The following is an 18048-nucleotide window of genomic DNA, read 5'->3' as shown; positions in this document are numbered from 1 at the left end:
ACAGTATTGGACAGTAATGTTATATTTTAGCGTCCTGTTGCACTGATTTAAGTCAATGATTTATTTAATCCGTCTTGCAGTGCATACATTCATTTATCTCCTTCTTTCCCTCGCACTACATGTTTCGGCATAATAATGCCATTATTATGCCGAAACATGTAGTGCGAGGGAAAGAAGGAGATAAATGAATGTATGCACTGCAAGACGGATTAAATAAATCATTGGACAGTAACCTGAAATCAGTTTTTAATAGTGTGGCAAAGTGGTTTAAGGCAGATTTACTCTCGTTAAATGTGGATAAAACTTATTGTATGAAATTCAGCCTTAAACATGCAAACAACTTTGAAACTCAAGTCACATACAACAATAAAATTATTCCCTATACTACGGAATTAAAGTTTTTGGTGTTGGTATTACATAATAATATGTCATGGAAGTCTCATATTGAAAATTTGGCTGTTAAACTCACTAAAGCTTGTTATGGTGCAAGAGTAATTAGACCTTTTGTATCATTGAACTCCCTTAAGATGATTTATCATGCGTATTTTCATTCAGTTATGTCATACGGATTGATTTTTTGGGGAACCTCTTCACATAGCTCAATTATTTTTAAACTTCAAAAGCGAATGGTTAGAATACTAATGAAGGCAAGACCTAGGGATCTGCAGAAAATTCTTTAAAATATTAAATATATTACCTCTGGCCTCACAGTACATATTCTCCTTGGCTCTGTTTGTGATTGCAAATAAAACTTGGGTCAGAATAAGAGACGATGGACATACTCCAAAAAAAGCAGTAATTTTGAACTTTCTGAACGATTCTGAAAACATTATAAACGGTTACAATCGCAGTGCTACAGCCAGTTTTATGGCTCACCCCTAATGCCCCTAATACTCAGTTCCCGCCAAGTTTCAAGCGTCTCAAGTCTGCTCTCTGTCGGTAAAGTTTCAAATTTCGCCGTTGTGAGCGTTGTGAGATTTAAGAGCGATAAAGAGCAAAGAACGTAGCCATATTGTGTATATGTACACGTAGTGTTTGAGTATTAAAACTTCATTTTAAGCAATTCGCTTGTGCCTTTTGTTCCATCGCTTAAAGCCGAAAGCCTAATCATGCCTCGTATAATGATAAAAGGTGGTGTGTGGAGGAACACAGAGGTAAGGAATGATAGGTACTTCGAGTTGCTTTTCAGGTTATGTACATTTTGGCGGTGGCTAATTTTGATATATTAATGTATATTTTCTGATATGAAATTTCATTATATAAATCAGGATGAGATCTTGAAGGCAGCAGTGATGAAATATGGCAAAAACCAATGGTCCCGTATTGCATCACTACTACATAGGAAGTCAGCAAAGCAATGCAAAGCTCGTTGGTATGAATGGCTGGATCCAAGTATAAAGAAAACAGAGTGGAGCCGTGAAGAAGATGAGAAACTATTGCATCTAGCAAAATTGATGCCAACTCAATGGCGAACCATTGCACCTATCATTGGACGAACAGCAGCACAGTGTTTGGAACGTTACGAGTACCTGCTGTATGTATGTCTTTTTAAGATATAGAATTGATACTTAGTATGTGGCATTTTATTTGTAGAAAGTAGGTCTGACTTGTAAAATGTAGTCTCTGTCTCCTTATTTGTATATCACAATACTAATGAGCAAATTAGGTCTTCTATGTAGGTCTTATAGATAAAAGAAAGGTAAAGCTATCCATGTAACAGGCCACGAAGCCCATAGGGTTGTGAGACGTTGTGATTCCAACATTTTCTAGACAGTCGGCTCACAGATAGCAGTGAGGTTGTTAGTCTTACAGGCTGGCCACCCTTTAACTCCAAGATTTCTGGTACTCATTTCTGTTAGAGGCTGAGTTGACCTTGGGGCCGTAGTGCAGCTGGAAGGATTCAGTCAATTGAAAAATTCAATGACCTCATCGGGAGACAAACCCACAACCTTCCAGCTTGTAGCATAATGTCTCAACCAACTACGCTACCACATGCCCCCAGCCTACAGTCATTCGTTTATAATTTTCATTATTTAGCACACTGGAAATTTAAGCTATGTGTGAATGAGACTTAGACTTCAAGAAAGCCTATGATTTGGTTAGGAGGGAAGTACTGTACAGTATTCTGATAGAATTTGGGATACCCATGAAACTAGTTAGGTTGATTAAAATGCATTTAAATGAAACGTATAGTAAAGTCCGTGTAGGTAAACATTTGCCTGATAAATTTCCTATCCATAATGGTCTAAAACAAGGATATGCTTTATTGCCACCCCTTTTCAACTTTGCTTTAGAATATGCCATTAGGAAGTTCCAGGGAAACCAGGTGGGACTGAAATTAAACGGATCACATCAGCTGTTGGCCTATGCCAATGATGTGAATCTACTGGGTGATAATGTAGATACCATAAAGAGAAACACACAAACTTTAATTGACGCAAGTAAAGAGGTTGGTCTAGAAGTAAACACTGAGAAAACTAAGTATATGTTGCTGTCTCATCACCAAAATGCAGGGCAAAATCATGTTCCATGAGTAAGTAAGTAAGTAAGTAAATGAGACTAGCTCTTTCTAATGGGCCCAATTCAGTTAGAACATATTCTCCCTTACACATATAGATGGAAACAGATTCAGGTTCCAAAAACACTGTTTGGAAAAACTCAGTAAGGTTGTCAGCCTTGCTCACCAGCTGCCTTTTACACCCCAGGAAGAATCCTGGTACTCATTTGTGTTAGAGGCCTAGTCGACCCCAAGGCTATACTGTGGCTGGAAGGATTAGGTAAAATGAAAAAAAGTCCACCTGATCATGACTCGAACCCATGACCTCCCAGCTTGTAGCATAGTGCCTCAACCAACTACACTACCACATGCCCAAACAGTCCCAGCGAAGACAACAAAAATTATCTGCTGTATAATTTAAATTTATGGACTCCTGTAACTATAACTTAGTCTTTAGTATTATTATTATTTTACAGAGATCAGGCACAGAAGAAGGAGGATGGAGAGGATGCTGCAGATGACCCACGTAAGTTGAAGCCTGGGGAAATTGACCCCAATCCAGAGACAAAACCTGCACGTCCAGATCCAAAGGACATGGATGAAGATGGTAAAGATAGTGATAGATCAGAAATTTGGTTTGTTTCTAGTGTGGTTCAATAATAGAGAAAATTCAAGGATTTTGTATATACACACATTTGCTTTTGTGCAAAAGAGTTGTTTAATATCAGCTGTAAATGATGACTTCTTTCGTTGCAGAGTTGGAGATGTTATCTGAAGCACGTGCACGACTTGCAAATACTCAGGGAAAGAAAGCAAAACGTAAAGCTAGGGAGAAGCAATTAGAAGAAGCACGTAGATTGGCAGCTTTACAGAAACGGAGAGAATTGCGAGCAGCTGGAATTGAATTGGCCCCTAGGAAGAAAAAGAAGCGGGGGCTAGACTATAATGCAGAAATCCCATTTGAAAAGCTCCCTCAACCAGGATTTCATGATACTAGCAATGAGTTATTTGATCCGGCGGCTCCTGATTTTAGCCGACTCAGGCAGCAGCATCTTGATGGAGAGCTGCGAACAGAGAAGGAAGAGGTTGGTTTCTGAACACTTTACAGTTTGTGACATCTGTAGAAATTTTTTGATCAAATTATTGCATTGTTCAACTGTTAGTTTCTTTAACCGTCCTCCCTTGAGGCTTCTTGCCCACAAGTTGGTTGCCACCTTTCTTACCGTCCGTCTTGTTCGCCTTATGTTCAGCGTCACTTTGACTGCCCTACCTGGTGCTGCCTCTGTTGAAGTTGTTGGGGCGTGGCTGGTTCTGGCTTGACCAGGCTCCACCTCTTCCTCCTTCCATTGCTGATTACGGGGGATGGAATTTCAGGATAGGACTTGATGTTATGGGCGCCAGCAAACAGCTAGGTGCGGTTTGCAATTCATTATAAAGGAGGGAAGGCGTGAGTGGGTGGAAGCTGGCGATGAGTTTGACTAGCTCCTGGTGATGAGTCTCTCCTCAGGTCGGCTACGGGTCAGGCTCGGACAAGTGAGGGTGAAGCACTTCTGACCAACACAATGCACTGTACCACTAGAACACTTTATTGTTTTCTTACAGTCACTCAGTGGTATAAATCCACACAATCAGGCCTAGTTTCAGCTTCCAAACAGCCGGTGTTGCACTTGCTCAAATTGCCCGATCAGGTCGACTTACCACCGTCCGCTTATGGATTAAGCTAGATCTCTTTTAAGTTATGGCCAAACTTTGCACTTCTAAGAATTATTTTACTTAACAAGCAAGTATAATCGCGGGGTTTGCCTCCAACAAGTTCAAAAGTTTGTAGCAGACTAAAATCTTAAACTGGACTCTCTGCCGAGCCAGAGGTCCTAACTGCGTTGTATCCGCCTCTTCTTCTCTCCTGCTAATTTCCCTGATAGGCTGTTTCAAATAAGGGGAGTTGGCTTAATTTTGGTTCCGGCCAATGACCGATTGTTTTAGAGGGAGTTTCGGCCTGAGATACCAAACGGCAAAATTGACAGCGATGCAACTTATGAGGGGTCGCTGATGATCTCCTGGCACTCCCACTTTTGACTTACGGCTGGTAGGGACTGTCACTTCTTGAATTCTCAAAGTGGCTTGCCGCTGTAAGTCAACTTCTCAATTTCTAAAGAAACTCAGTGGGGTTCCTTGAAGTTTCATTTCTGCCCTTTTCGAAAACAACACCAGATGCTTGGACGCAAGGACTAGCAGATGTCCTTGTCCGCGCAAGTTAGGTCTATCTGCTCATCGCCTACTGCTTGTTCTGACTGTGTGTCTTAAACCTATGTTTCTTCGTAATTCTTATTGTGTACTTGATAAGCTACTGAAATAAAAAGAGGGGGGAGGGATTTCAATGGTGCGGTTACATTTCTTTGTCTTTCTGTGCAGATATTTTTGTTACCATTTTGTTCCAGCTCATGTTTTAAATTTCTTTTACCGTCATATTTGTGACTGTGATGAAAATCTCTCTTCCTGCCTTTTTCTATTGTTCTGGTGTCCTGAATAAAGCGTAATTGAAATCAGAGTAGTAATTTTATATTCGCATTGCATTTCCCTTCTGTTGCAAGTTGTAACTAAGCAGTCTAAATACAAACTTATAATTCAGAGACAGTGTTTTATTATTTCTTATTCACTACATGTTTCGACCATCTTGTGGTCATCAGGTGTCTTGCTTTAATATGTACGTGTTTTACCTGATGATACCCACAATGTGTGTAAACATGTAGTGAATAAGAAATGATTAAACACTGTAGTTTAACAGTAAGTCTTTGTTAACAGAATATGAAAGGAAAGCTAATCTCTTTTGTCTCTCCTCGGAGCTACTCTCAAACCATTCAATTGCTTGCTTCTTATATTTTTTGTCAAACAATTGCACTTTGATACAGATGCAAAAGATTACTTTTGCTTCAGGGAATTAAAATGTGTATTGTCAGTTAGAGGTTAATGGAATGTGTTTTCATCAGTGTCAGGATGAAACATCGCTCTAGTTACATAATTTGGTATATATCTGGATTTCCCTTAATGTAATGTAATGTAATGTAATATATATAAGGGGTGGGTCATATAAACTGGCCCCCACACTATGACTTTCAGTGCTCTATTGTGCTTCCCCTCGGATTTGCCCTTTATTAATCCTATACTTTTAATAAAGTGTAGGACCCTGCTTATGGAGGCATCATAAAAGTCACTTTAATCCATAAAAAACTGACCCAAGTGACAAAATCTTAAATAAGATATGGCCTCACAATCACACGGGATGTGTGGCTGATTCGTTTTCTTGTAGGCACCTTTCACAAGTTGGGTTATCTGTCAGTCCCAGCTTGGAAAGGTGCCCTTTTAGGTGACAGTGTCTGGTAAGTAATCCTACCACCCATCTTAGTTGATCTCTGTTTAATTTTAACAGGCCCCTCATTCTTTTGGCAGAGGGTCCTGATATAAAACCCTTTGCCTGTTTGAGTCTAATTATGGATACCTAGTATTTTTTATGATTTCTGTCAGTCCAGTCCCTGATCACTTTTTTTGGCAACTCCAATTGAGATGCAGCAAGCTGGCTCAGGTCCTGTGAATGGCTGTTCAGATCCTGTTCTTGCCAGTTGATCTGCCATTTCATTCCTGGCAATACCCTCATGACCTGGCACCCATATCAGTTGTATTCTATTATGTCTGGCCAGATGTATGAGTAATTGGTGGCAGTCCCAAACCAATTTTGAAGTGATTTGGTATGTACCAAATGCTTTAATTGCACCTTGATTGTCTGATAGGATATAGATGTTCCTATATCTATAGTTCCTATCTAAATTCTCAACTGTGCATGCCTTAATGGCATACACCTCTGCCTGGAATACTGTTATGTACTGACCAAGTCTGGAGGTATGCTTCTGCCTCGTTACATCACAATACACCTCAGCTCCAGTGCCTTTATTTGTCTTGAAGCCATCTATATACCAGATTAGTCCCTCCTTTCTCTTGGGTTGAAACCTCTCTTCTCATTCACTTCTATCAGGTAATCTGATCAAGAAGGGTCTATCATAAACATGGTTTGGTAGCATTTTATCAGATCCCATCTGTAGGATGGTTTCTTTTTTCATGTCCCAAGTCATGTATGCATGTCCAAAACCTTCGGATTTAGGTCTCCATTGATCATTGCAACGTAATATGTAATTCCCTAACTTGGCCTCTGCGTCCATCTGTAAATGCAGTGGAAGGAGTCCTAGTAGGATTTCCATTGGAGCTGTTCTCATTGCTCCCGTAATTCCCAAGCAAGCTGTCCTTTGCAGTTTGCTAAGTTTGCGTAAAGATTTCCCTTGTATAATTTGTCATAATGTACATGTTCTATATTTGTTTTAGCGTGAGCGCCGTAAGGACAAGCAGAAATTGAAACAGCGAAAGGAGAATGACATACCTATGGCTATGCTGCAGAATCAAGAGCCAGCCAAGAAGCGCAGCAAGTTGGTTTTACCAGAACCTCAGATATCAGATCAGGTATAGTTGTACAGTCTGTATATATTGATTTCTGAGATTGGAGGTTCTCATTATAGTGACTGTGATGAGTGGCCTTTTACCCTGAAGATGGAGGCAGCACATTTATTTTGAAATGTTTATAAACACATAGCAGCCTATATTCATTTGTCTTACTTTTCTTCTTTGTGAGTGTTATATGTATCCATACTTGAGACATGCCCCAAAGTCAGAGGTTTGAGAACAAAGCAAAACTATAATTGCAGGAAAATAATTTTGTTGGACTAGTGTTAATAAATGTGGATTCATCTCAGTAATATATAATTGCACAGTTGTATAGTTGTTGGTTCATTTTGCAATATTTGTTATCAGTTAAAATTTGAAATGCATCTTTGTAGGACTTCTACAGAATATATATATATATATGTGTGTAAGGGGTGGGCCATAAAATCTGGCCCTTGCACTGCAACCTTCAATGATCTTTGTGCTTCCCCTTTGGATTAACCCTTTATTAATCCTACACTTCAATGGAAATGTAGGACTTTATTTATGGGGCCGTCATAAAAGTCACTTGGTTCCATGAAGAATCGACCCAGGTGATGAAATCTTAAATAAACTATGGCCTTACAGTCACGTAGAATACATAGAATACATGTGGGATGCTTCCACATAGGCCACTGTATGTGTTAAAAGTCTGAATGTGCCTAAACATTAACATTTTACCTTAATTGTTTGTCTCCTTCTATGAGTCTGCCACCTGTGGAACTTTTGTCACTGTTACTCAGTGGTTTTAATATAATTGCACACAGTAAGGTACTTAAGTGTGGCTGCATGGCATTCTGGCTATGTCATTTTGAAGAATGATTCTAAGAACCAGAATAGCATTATTTTTTATCCTGTCATACTTCGTTATCTGGCCTAAAAGAACTTCACTGTACACTGCTACTGATGATATTGTCACGTGTAGGGGTTGTGTGCTTAACTTATAGATAGGTCCTGGATTGGATGACTGGATTTATTGACATCTTATTCACACAACTCAGGACTACAGACAGTACATCATTATCACTATTTTCATGCACTAGGGTTCTCAGTCTTTACTAGTCATATTCAGGCAATGGATTTATATTAGTCCCACTGTAACTTTAAATCACACATGAAGTCTCATTTTACGGCATAATTCCTTTCTTACCATTACTCTGCAACTGCCAATTCTGAAAACTTGACTCAGTTCAATTCCTCTGCTCCCAGGCTCATGTCCTGGCTTCTCAAAACTTGACCAACTCCACTACTACCTCTCAAATGAACTCGTCTTTGTAACCATTTTGCATGAACACGGAAAACACAGCCTCTCTGCTGTTGAGAAGGCATGTTTACAGTTCCATTGCATAGCAACACAGATTACTCGATTGTTGCTTGTGTATTCATTGCCACAGGAAATGTGTTTACCAAGTTGTGCCTAGAAATGAATGTCTATTCTGACTTCACTATTTCAGCTGTTGGGCATCGTGTCACAATATGAAGAGATTTACCAAATAAGCATTTTCTTGTTACAAATTTTTAGGTTCCCACTGATTTCCTGACACTGTCCTCTGATCTCAATGAAATTGTTCTTATTCATAAATAATACCACACCAAGAAGGTGTTTGTGGGAAGAAAAAGTGTAGTAGCTCAGTGCACCTCAGCACTAAGTGGAAGTGAGTGGAGCTTCATGTTCTGACCAGTTTATCCCCATTGGACAGGATTGTGGGTGACTCCAGAGTCAGTCTGGATGCTGGAGCAGAGAAAGATCTCTTTCACTTGCAAGGAGTTGGCTCTGATTGCTCAGCTGCCCAGCCCACAGCCTGGTCACTATACTTCAGGGTGGTTTCCTGAGTAGTAAAAGTATGGGAATGTTGTGAAGTATCACATTTTTATATTTCTTCTTCTGCTTCAGGTTGTGGAACATTGTTATTGAAAAAATTAGCACAAAAATAATTTTGTCACGTGTTTATGCTATATAAAAATTGTATGGGTAGGGACTTTGATGTGATGAGATAATGTTTTCAATTGCATAAATGTGCATTCATTTTTTTAAAATGACTCGTTTAGGAGTCGACTTGATTTTGCATGATTTCCTCACAGGAGCTGCAACAGGTGGTGAAACTGGGGCGTGCCAGTGAAGCAGCACGAGAAGTCGCTACTGAGGGCGGACACCAGCCTTCAGATACGCTGCTAGCTGATTATTCTCTGACTCCTGCAGGGGGCACTCGAACACCCCGTACTCCGGCACTGACAACTGATAGGATCTTGCAGGAGGCTCAGAACATGATGGCTCTCACCCATGTAGACACACCTCTTAAAGGAGGATTGAATACACCCTTGCATAGCTCAGATTTCTCAGGGATGACTCCACAACGGGAAATTGTCACCACACCAAACACTGTGCTTGCAACTCCATTCAGAAGCCAACGTAGTGATGGTTAGTACTTCATTCCATATCCCCTTCTTCACAGAAGTCTGTATTTTTAGTGGTCCACCTTTTATAATGAACTTGTCAAAAGAGGTATGTAGTTTCTTGAATGACCTAAAGACCAGATTCTCAGGAAGGACTGTACTGTCTGGCTTTAGTTGCTCTTTTAAACACTAACAAACCAAGAACAGTATCAGCAAATACAGTTTGTATCTACTTGCAACTTGAAACATGTATTTTTAAAAATTAAATTAAATTTTTGATACTCCTAGTTTATTTTGGCATGATTGTTCTGAAAAAAATGTTGAGTGGGAATCAGAAATGGCATATTTTTGCTTTTGAATGTACTTAACAGTTTGAAAACTAGATGACATCAGATTTACCTAGAGATTAAAATTGTAAGCATTTAAATATCTCTTGCTTTGCTTGTGTGTGCACAAATGTATATTTTTCATAATTGTAAGTAAAATAGACCAATAGGTTTTGTTCACTTCATTCCCTCTAGCGCTTCATACTCCAGCTGGTGGGGGTTTCCATACACCAAACCTAGATGGCAGTAGGGGTGCTGTTGCACCTACACCCATTCGTGATAAACTAAGCATTAATCCAGAAGAGGGGTTGGATGTTGGGGATACACCCCAAGCCATGCATAATTATCAGCGCCAGGTAAATATGATACATCTCCCAAACCAGCATCACAGCACAGCTCTGCCAATGACTGAAGGAAGCAGTGGCATTTATTCAGTTCAGTAACATTGAATAAGTTTCAACTTGATTTTAACCTTCACTTTAAGCTAATAACTTCAATGCCTAATATGCAAGTACACCCANAACCCCCCCAGACGATTTAAATCCCTGACGAAACATACACGACGAACCACGGCAACGGGTTAAGCCAAGGACAGGAAGATACAGTGAAGCATACTAATTTAATTAATTTTTAATACACCAAAACTTTGATTTAATCTTCAGTTCTAATCAGTTAAGATAAGGCTTCCATGAATGATAATGAGTTGTAACAGATTATCAACTCACACACAATACAAATATATTACCTGATGATGGTCACACTAAAGCCAGAAGGAAGTAAACCACAGGGAAGACCAAAGCATAGGTGGGTGAACAATATTAAAATGGATCTCAGAAAGATAGGATGGAATGGTATGGATTGGATTGATCTGGCTCAGGATAGGGACCAGTGGAGGGCTCTTGTGAACACGGTAATGAACCTTCAGGTTCCATAAAATGCTGGGCAGTCCTTGAGTATCTGCACAATTGGCAGTTTCTCAAGAAAGGCTCAGCTCCATGAGTGATGATGGTCGCACTGTAAGTGAAACATCTGTAAAATAAAAATGAGCTAAAAGAAGGATGGAAAAATTAATGGGATTCTGAAGTATAATATTATGAATTACTAATTTTAAATAGGAGCCGACTTCCTAAAAAATTAAAATGTAAGATATAACTGGATTCATTTTAATTCATATTCCAAAAAAAAGATCAAAGTCCTGAAATTCTTTTACACACATATAATTTCAGTTTCTTTACTTAGGCCTAACAAACATATTAGACAAAGCAGTAAAATATCTGTTAAAAATTCAGTGAGAGGGTTCAGCAGTTTCCATCTCTAGCTGCAGTTTCCACAGATGGAGATTATATACATGTGACTCTTGATCTGCCTCTTCATATGTCTCCCTCCCCAGTAACTTCAGAAATGACAGATTTGTATGAAACTTAATATGAAAATCATGGAACTAGAGGCCACGAGCCCTCCCTACCATTATCCTTTTCAATTTCCTATTTGCAATACAAACATGATCTCAGAGGATATCCAGTTTCAAGTGGTGTCACCATCTCATCGGATACTGAATACACATTCTGCATTGCTGCCATACAATTTTCTGCTTCTTAAAAATTGGCTTCAGAAGGCTTTGGAAGTATTTTTTTAAGGAATATAATATTTTAGGGCAGCCATGCAGTTTTTGGTTTGGTAGTGATAACTCATGAATCATGACATTAAATTGTGTTTAGAGATAGATTGTTAACATACGAGTACTTGCAAATTCTGTATGACATGTTTTTAGAAGAAAGTAAAAATGGAAATTGTTCACCTTTAGAAGACTGTGTTTTTAATTATAAAAATATCTGTTTATTAAGTGTAAGTATTGAGTTTTACTATAATATTTTGTATTTATTATTGAGCCTTTTACTAATAATATTTTTCAGTTAAAAGAGCAGCTTCGATCTGGGTTGAGCTCTCTGCCTGCCCCAAGGAATGATTATGAGATAGTTGTCCCAGATTCTGAGATAGAAATGGAAGCTCCAGTAGAAGCTGCAAACAGTGTAGAGGACCAAGCGGATGTGGACACCAGATACCTTGCCGAGTTGAAGGCCAAACGTGTGTAAAACACATCTTCTCACAATATTAGTGTGCTATCTTACTTTTAGAGAATTCATATATTAATTTCATGCATTAATATACTATTCCAGATCTCTAGTTAATGTTTCCCAATTTAAGGTTTTCCCCCATTTTTAAGGTTCAAGTTCAGTGTATTAAAATGTTTCACAAAGGACACAAAATGTTACTTAATGGTCATTGTAGCAAATGTTGATATGATTGGGACTGGAATTACTATACAGTAGAACTTGGTTATAATGTCATCAAAGGGACCTAAAAATAGTGTCGTTATAAACGAATGTCGTTGTAACCGAAATGGGCACTTTCACAGTAGCCTTATGTTAGTCACGTAAAAATCTACCAAAAACCGAGTTAAAATGTTGCATTTTTTTTGTGAAATACGTAGTTAAGTACAGACTAACGTAACATTAACGTGGAATTGCCCAAATGTGTAATATCAAAGACCTGTTACAGCGCTTTTCACTGACAATACGAGTACACACAATATTTCATGAATCACTTTAACTTTCTCTTCAATGCTTAAAACTTTCCTTTTCATTGCCATGTTTTCGCTACTGCACTTCTCTGGGTTTAGGCAGGAACACTATAGGGTAAGTAGACAATGTGAGGTCCTGTTAGACAAGATTCTAGGAAAGGAATGCAGTTAACAACCTGCCGCGTCCTCTTGCACTATTCACGCAGTCCCACCCCACACCCTTGTTTTCGCATAAAACCCACGCTCCTCTTGCAGCCCGCGGTCGTATTCTTCCAGGACAGTCACGTCAGCAAGTAGAGAAAGTGAGGGTGGGCAGACACATCGAACTTTCCCACGATATCAGAGAAATTCAGGAATGAAAATGACGTTACATACGAGGTTGATGCATTTGTGCATGTCGTACTAAGCAAGGTATAAAAACAGTTGCTTTATGAGGAATTAGTTCGTACCATTGAATATTTGACGCAATAGACAAGGTGTCGCAGAAACCGATGTTGCTATAACCAAGTTTTACTGTATTTACCTGAGCCTATCATGACCTTGAATCTGTACTGATATACTAAAATACGAGATTTAAACAACTAGGCAAATGCAAGTTATATAGAAACTGTGTTACATAATAGTAGCACTTAAGCACAGATGATTTTCTTTGCGACTATATGCAGACCAGTTCTCTGGCCCCTCAGCCTCCTGTTTCATGAGTACTGGAATCTGTTAGCATGTGTGTAATGTTGCCAGAGCTTGGAGGTGACCACTCACCTTCATATAATGCCAAGATGTAGGTTACGTGGAACTTTACCACTGCTCTTATGTGTCATTGTTATGTGATGCACAGAAACAGTGGAAACTTTACCTTTTTCTGATATCCATTTAATTTGTTATATTTATATTGTGATGCCTTGTGTTAGGCGAACTGGAGATGCAGAGTCGTTCACAGCCAGTTCAGCGGGACTTACCTCGACCAGTGGAAGTCAACACGGCAGTACTGCGTCCACCTCACACAGACCCCCCACTCACAGAACTACAGAAGGTCAGTTGTGTGTGCCCATTTTGTTGCAGGTGCTGTAGTTTGAAGTTATTCAGAATTATCAGGTTTTTGGACTTTCTCCATCATCTGATATTGTAAAACTTAGAGAACACAACGTTTCATAAACTGCAGCAGTTTCTGTCCTCAGGTGAGGGAAGCGGAAGACACCTACTCTGTTTGGTCCCTTAGAAAAAGGCAACGTCAAACACTGGACAAGTCATGTCTCAGTCTGAGTCTTATGTTATGCAATAAAAATTGAGATAAAGCATACATAGACCTGAAACTAAGATAGAAAGGAAGGTGAAAAATGTGCCAACAAACCTTGCCTGTGAAAACCAATGCATAGGATTAAATGGAGAATTTATTAAATCATTTTGTGCCCACCACTAGCAGTATCTGTGAAGTACAAGCTGAACACTTGGAACTAAAACATTATAGAAACCCATGAGAATCTGTCATGTCCTACTCATCTTTTTTGTGAGTTGGTAACCCCATTGCTGCTAAGAGGGATCCAGATCAGAGAAATGTCCAAAGTGGGTTGGCTGATTGGATTGGTTAGGCATGCCATGTGTGTTGATTCCTTGTATTTCCTATGCCTGCTGTTACTTTCAATTTCCAAAATTCTTGCTTCAACCCAGCCTACACTGTGACCCTCTTTATAGTCATCTTGGGCTAATTTTGATCTTTCTAGAAGACCATCTTTGAGATTGTGTCTGTTCACAGAGCCACGCAACTAGAGGTCTGCTTCTTTCACCAATGTAGCTTCTACTACATTCACAGAGAATGCTATAAATATACTGTGTTGTTTGTTGCAGATCTCTTTCTGGCCTGGTTTTCATGAGTGAATTCCAATAGTGTGTTTCGTTTTGAAAATTATCATAATGTTGTATCAATTCCTTATATGTTTGAACATCTACGAAACACACTACATGTGAGATATACACAGCCCAGATGCTTTTCCTCTTTATTTGGACAACTGGTACCCTTGAAATTAATAACTGTAGGTGAAACCTTGGGGATGACCATTTAACTGAAGATCATGTCTCAGGCTACTAATCTCATTCATTCATTTTAAAATTCCATGAATCCTCTCTGGTCACAATGTGCCTAGGATGTAGAACATGTCAGATTACTATATGTACTGTAATAACTAATGCAGGTAAATAGTTATCATTGTCACAATCATGTTGTAAAAACTAAATCGTAATATATATAATTCGATAGCAGTCTAAAATATACAATTCATAAAATTGAAAAATTAGTATACGAAGGGGGACCCAAAAATAACCGGAATCGACCTGTTGCACGCGCATGCTTTGTAGTTACGAGTTGTGCTGCTAGGTGGTGTTAGCTGGGGGTCTCCCGCGACTGTTAGTGAGCTGGCGTCAGTCTGAGTTAAGTGGTTTGTCTGTGGTGCTCTGTTGTGTGCGTTCCTGTTTCAACCCTTTGGCGATTAGTGAGATGACCGACCAGAAGGAACAAAGAGTGTGCGTGAAATTCTGGATCGTTCTGCACTTCACTCTTAAAGTCGCGGCAAACATTCACGTGGTTTTCTCTTTGGTCATCTCCGAGCAAGCGAGGAACAAATTTTGCAGACACCCGTCTCATGTGCAAACCTTTGGTTAAAATTTGCTGGACCGTGCTCCATGAGATGTTCGTTTCCTCAGAAAGTTGGTCAATGGTCTTTCGACGATCAAGCAAAATTTCGCGCACTCTTTGTTCCTTCTGGTCGGCCATCTCACTAATCGCCAAAGGGTTGAAACAGAGCACACAACAGAGCACAACAGACAAACCACTTAACTCAGACTGACGCCAGCTCACTAACAGTCGCGGGAGACCCCCAGCTAACACCACCTAGCAGCACAACTCATAACTACAAAGCATGCGCACGCAACAGGTTGGTTCCGGTTATTTTTGGGTCCCCCCTCGTATGACTGTGTCAAGCGTTGTTCAACCCGTATCCGGTACGGAAATCCAACTATGTCCTTAAACAATCGGCGAACGGATGGATCGCCGACGTTCAGTTTCAAGGCCGTTCGTCGTAGACTTCATCAGGGCGAATGCAGCAGTTGCTGAAGAACACGTGCATCATTCACTTTTGTCGGAACAGTTACTGGTCGAACAGACTTCCACCTCCGTTGACAGTANTTATTGGCTAAGGTCTTTATTGACTGAGGGAGGTGATTGTACACTTTGATGGCTGTTATGTACGTTCCATTATTAAATTTTGCTGTTTCCACAGCAGGAACATGTAAGTCATCATGGGTTCGAGTTACATACAATATATTCGTGAATCTCATTATTGGAATTGAATATATGTTTGTTATTTATTATGAAGAGAAGTAATGAATATATATATATAGTGAATATAATGTCATTGTTTCCAATTGCTTAAAGATATTCCTACAAGAATCCCTGGGTTTAGTGTTCGTTATGGTTATAATGATTTTCTTTTGTCAGACAAACACTTTCTTGGCATGAGAGGAGTTACCCCAGAAAATTATGCCGTAACTCACAGAGTGAACGTAGGCAAAGTAGATTAGCCTTAGTGTTGGAAAGGTTACTATATATTTAATGTTGCGCAGCGCATAACATGTAGAAGTTAGTCTATTGATCATCAGATTTATATGCTGTTGCCAAGATAAAACTTCATCAATAGTTAAACCAAAGAACTTAGTTACTGTTGCACTTGGCATACTTTTCTGTTCATAACTGATGTAGGTCTCTATCCTAGCGTTTCGTGGTTCTAAACTCCATATATTGAGTTTTATTGAAATTTAATTTAAGTAAATTAGCCTTAAACCAGGTGTTTATATCTTTAAAAGTTTGGTTAAAATTTATTTTATAGCTTAATTTATTGGGTTCTGTTATTACGATACTAGTATCATCTGCATATAATACCATGCTATTATCTGTATTTATCGTTTTGGGAAGATCATTTATGTATAGCAAGAAAAGCAGAGGAGCAAGAATCGAGCCGTGTGGTACTCTCATTAAACAGATCTTGTCCTTGGCATATGGTGGAAGTTCTATCGTGTAAACTCTGAGGTAAACCTCTTTTTCACGTGCGGCAGATGGTTAGATTTGAAGCTGAGATGTTGGCCAGGCATGGATGGATTTTTCTGTAAACTTCAGTGACCAGTGCCATCTATTTCCTGATGACAAGAACACCAAGAAAGGAATTACACTCTCTGGCTCTACTTCCATAGCAAACTGGAAGGAAGGCCTTAATCTCTTTAGATGGCTGAGGAAAGTCTGTAACCACCCTTGGGCATGAGGCCAGGCCACAAATATGTCAGCATACCAAGTATTCGGTTTTTACTCCACAGATGACACTAGCAGTATTCACAAAATTGTTTCATAAATTCTTCATTTAATCCTATGTATTGGTTTTTGTGGAATTGGTTTGTTGAAGGAAAAAAATCCACCTTCCTTTCTGTCTTAGTTTCAGGTCTGTGCATACTTTATTAAAATTCTTATTGCATATTTTCATGTTATCTTCCTTTGACAATACCTGGTCTCAGGTATTTATATAGCTCTAGTTATACTGGCATGAGGTGTCCAGTGATTGAAGTTAGCTCTTTCTAAGGGACTTAACATAGTAGGTGTCTTCCTTCTCTCTCACCTGAAGACAGAAACAAATCCAGTTTCTGAAACATCGTATTCTGTGGTTTTTAGAATACCCAGTGATGGCCGAAGTCTAAGAACCCAGTCATTTTGAGTGTTATTCCCCATCGTTAGAACCCTTTAGAATCTACTTTTAAATTATTATATATTATTCCATTGCAGTCGCTTACCGTTAAGTCTTTAATACTCTTAGAAGTATCATAGAAGGCTGGATTGGGCAAAGACAGGTGCATGTGAAAATAATCAATTTGTTAACAGAAGATACTTTTTCCTTCTCTCTTCCTCTCCTTTTATATATATATATATATGATTCTGAATGGATGACTGGGTGGGCCAGCAGGCAGACAAGCACACAGTGGTATGAATGTACAAATTTATGTATGTATGCAAGATTAAGGTCAGAGTGGGAATGTTTATGGTTTCAGTCAGTAGATGGATCTGGGAATTGTTGTAATATGTGTACAGTTAATACAAACAGAAATTAAATATGGATCTGGAAATTTCATATAGTAATATATGCAGCAAGGTTTCTGTATGATACTTTCAGGCTGAGGAATTTATCAAAAGAGAAATGATTACAATGCTGCATTATGACGCAGTCTATTCACCACCTGTCATACCAGTTGAAACCAAGAAGCGTGGTCAAGTGACAAGCCAAGCACAGCATTTAGTGTACCTTGAGCAGCATCCCTATGAGACCTACAGCCAGGATCAACTAGCCCAGGTATGCAGTTTCTTTCTACAAACAAAACAGCATTGAGCTGAGTAGATACAACACAATTATAGTGAACATTGTTCATTTTATACTTGATGAATATCGTGTTTTAGGATTTGGATTTTCTATCATACTTAGATAGTCCATTATAGCCATGTTGCACCTATATACGGTGGAACCCTCATTAAATGTTCCTCAGTTTAAGGTTCTCCATCATTTAATGTTCAATTTCAGTGAGCTGAAGTCAGTAATTTCAGCACTTAACCCTTTGACTGGCGCGAAGGGTATTTAAATCCCACCCCTGTCCTGGCAGGCCCTTTAAACCTTATGTCGCTAAAATGCATGTAGTTACTTTTT

At 39.2% G+C, this 18048-nt stretch overlaps 1 protein-coding gene across 1 annotated transcript in view; it reads left to right on the top strand.

Annotated features, from left to right (window-relative positions):
- Positions 1 to 977: 977 nt before the first annotated feature.
- Positions 978 to 18048, top strand: part of LOC111864969 (cell division cycle 5-like protein) — a 23083-nt gene continuing 6012 nt past the window's right edge. Inside the window, exons 1-10 of the mRNA XM_023852623.2 lie at positions 978 to 1154; positions 1269 to 1534; positions 2974 to 3104; positions 3254 to 3582; positions 6869 to 7003; positions 9104 to 9440; positions 9937 to 10097; positions 11655 to 11826; positions 13231 to 13352; positions 17524 to 17700. Coding sequence (XP_023708391.1) covers positions 1110 to 1154; positions 1269 to 1534; positions 2974 to 3104; positions 3254 to 3582; positions 6869 to 7003; positions 9104 to 9440; positions 9937 to 10097; positions 11655 to 11826; positions 13231 to 13352; positions 17524 to 17700 — 1875 coding nt within the window. The 5' untranslated portion in view covers positions 978 to 1109. The remainder of the gene's footprint in view (positions 1155 to 1268; positions 1535 to 2973; positions 3105 to 3253; positions 3583 to 6868; positions 7004 to 9103; positions 9441 to 9936; positions 10098 to 11654; positions 11827 to 13230; positions 13353 to 17523; positions 17701 to 18048) is intronic.

The sequence above is a fragment of the Cryptotermes secundus genome, unplaced genomic scaffold (assembly GCF_002891405.2).
Source record: "Cryptotermes secundus unplaced genomic scaffold, Csec_1.0 scaffold209, whole genome shotgun sequence".
NCBI classification, from domain to species: Eukaryota; Metazoa; Arthropoda; class Insecta; order Blattodea; family Kalotermitidae; genus Cryptotermes; species Cryptotermes secundus.
The sequence above is the reverse complement of the archived record's forward strand: the minus strand, read 5'-3'. Positions and strand labels throughout refer to the sequence as shown.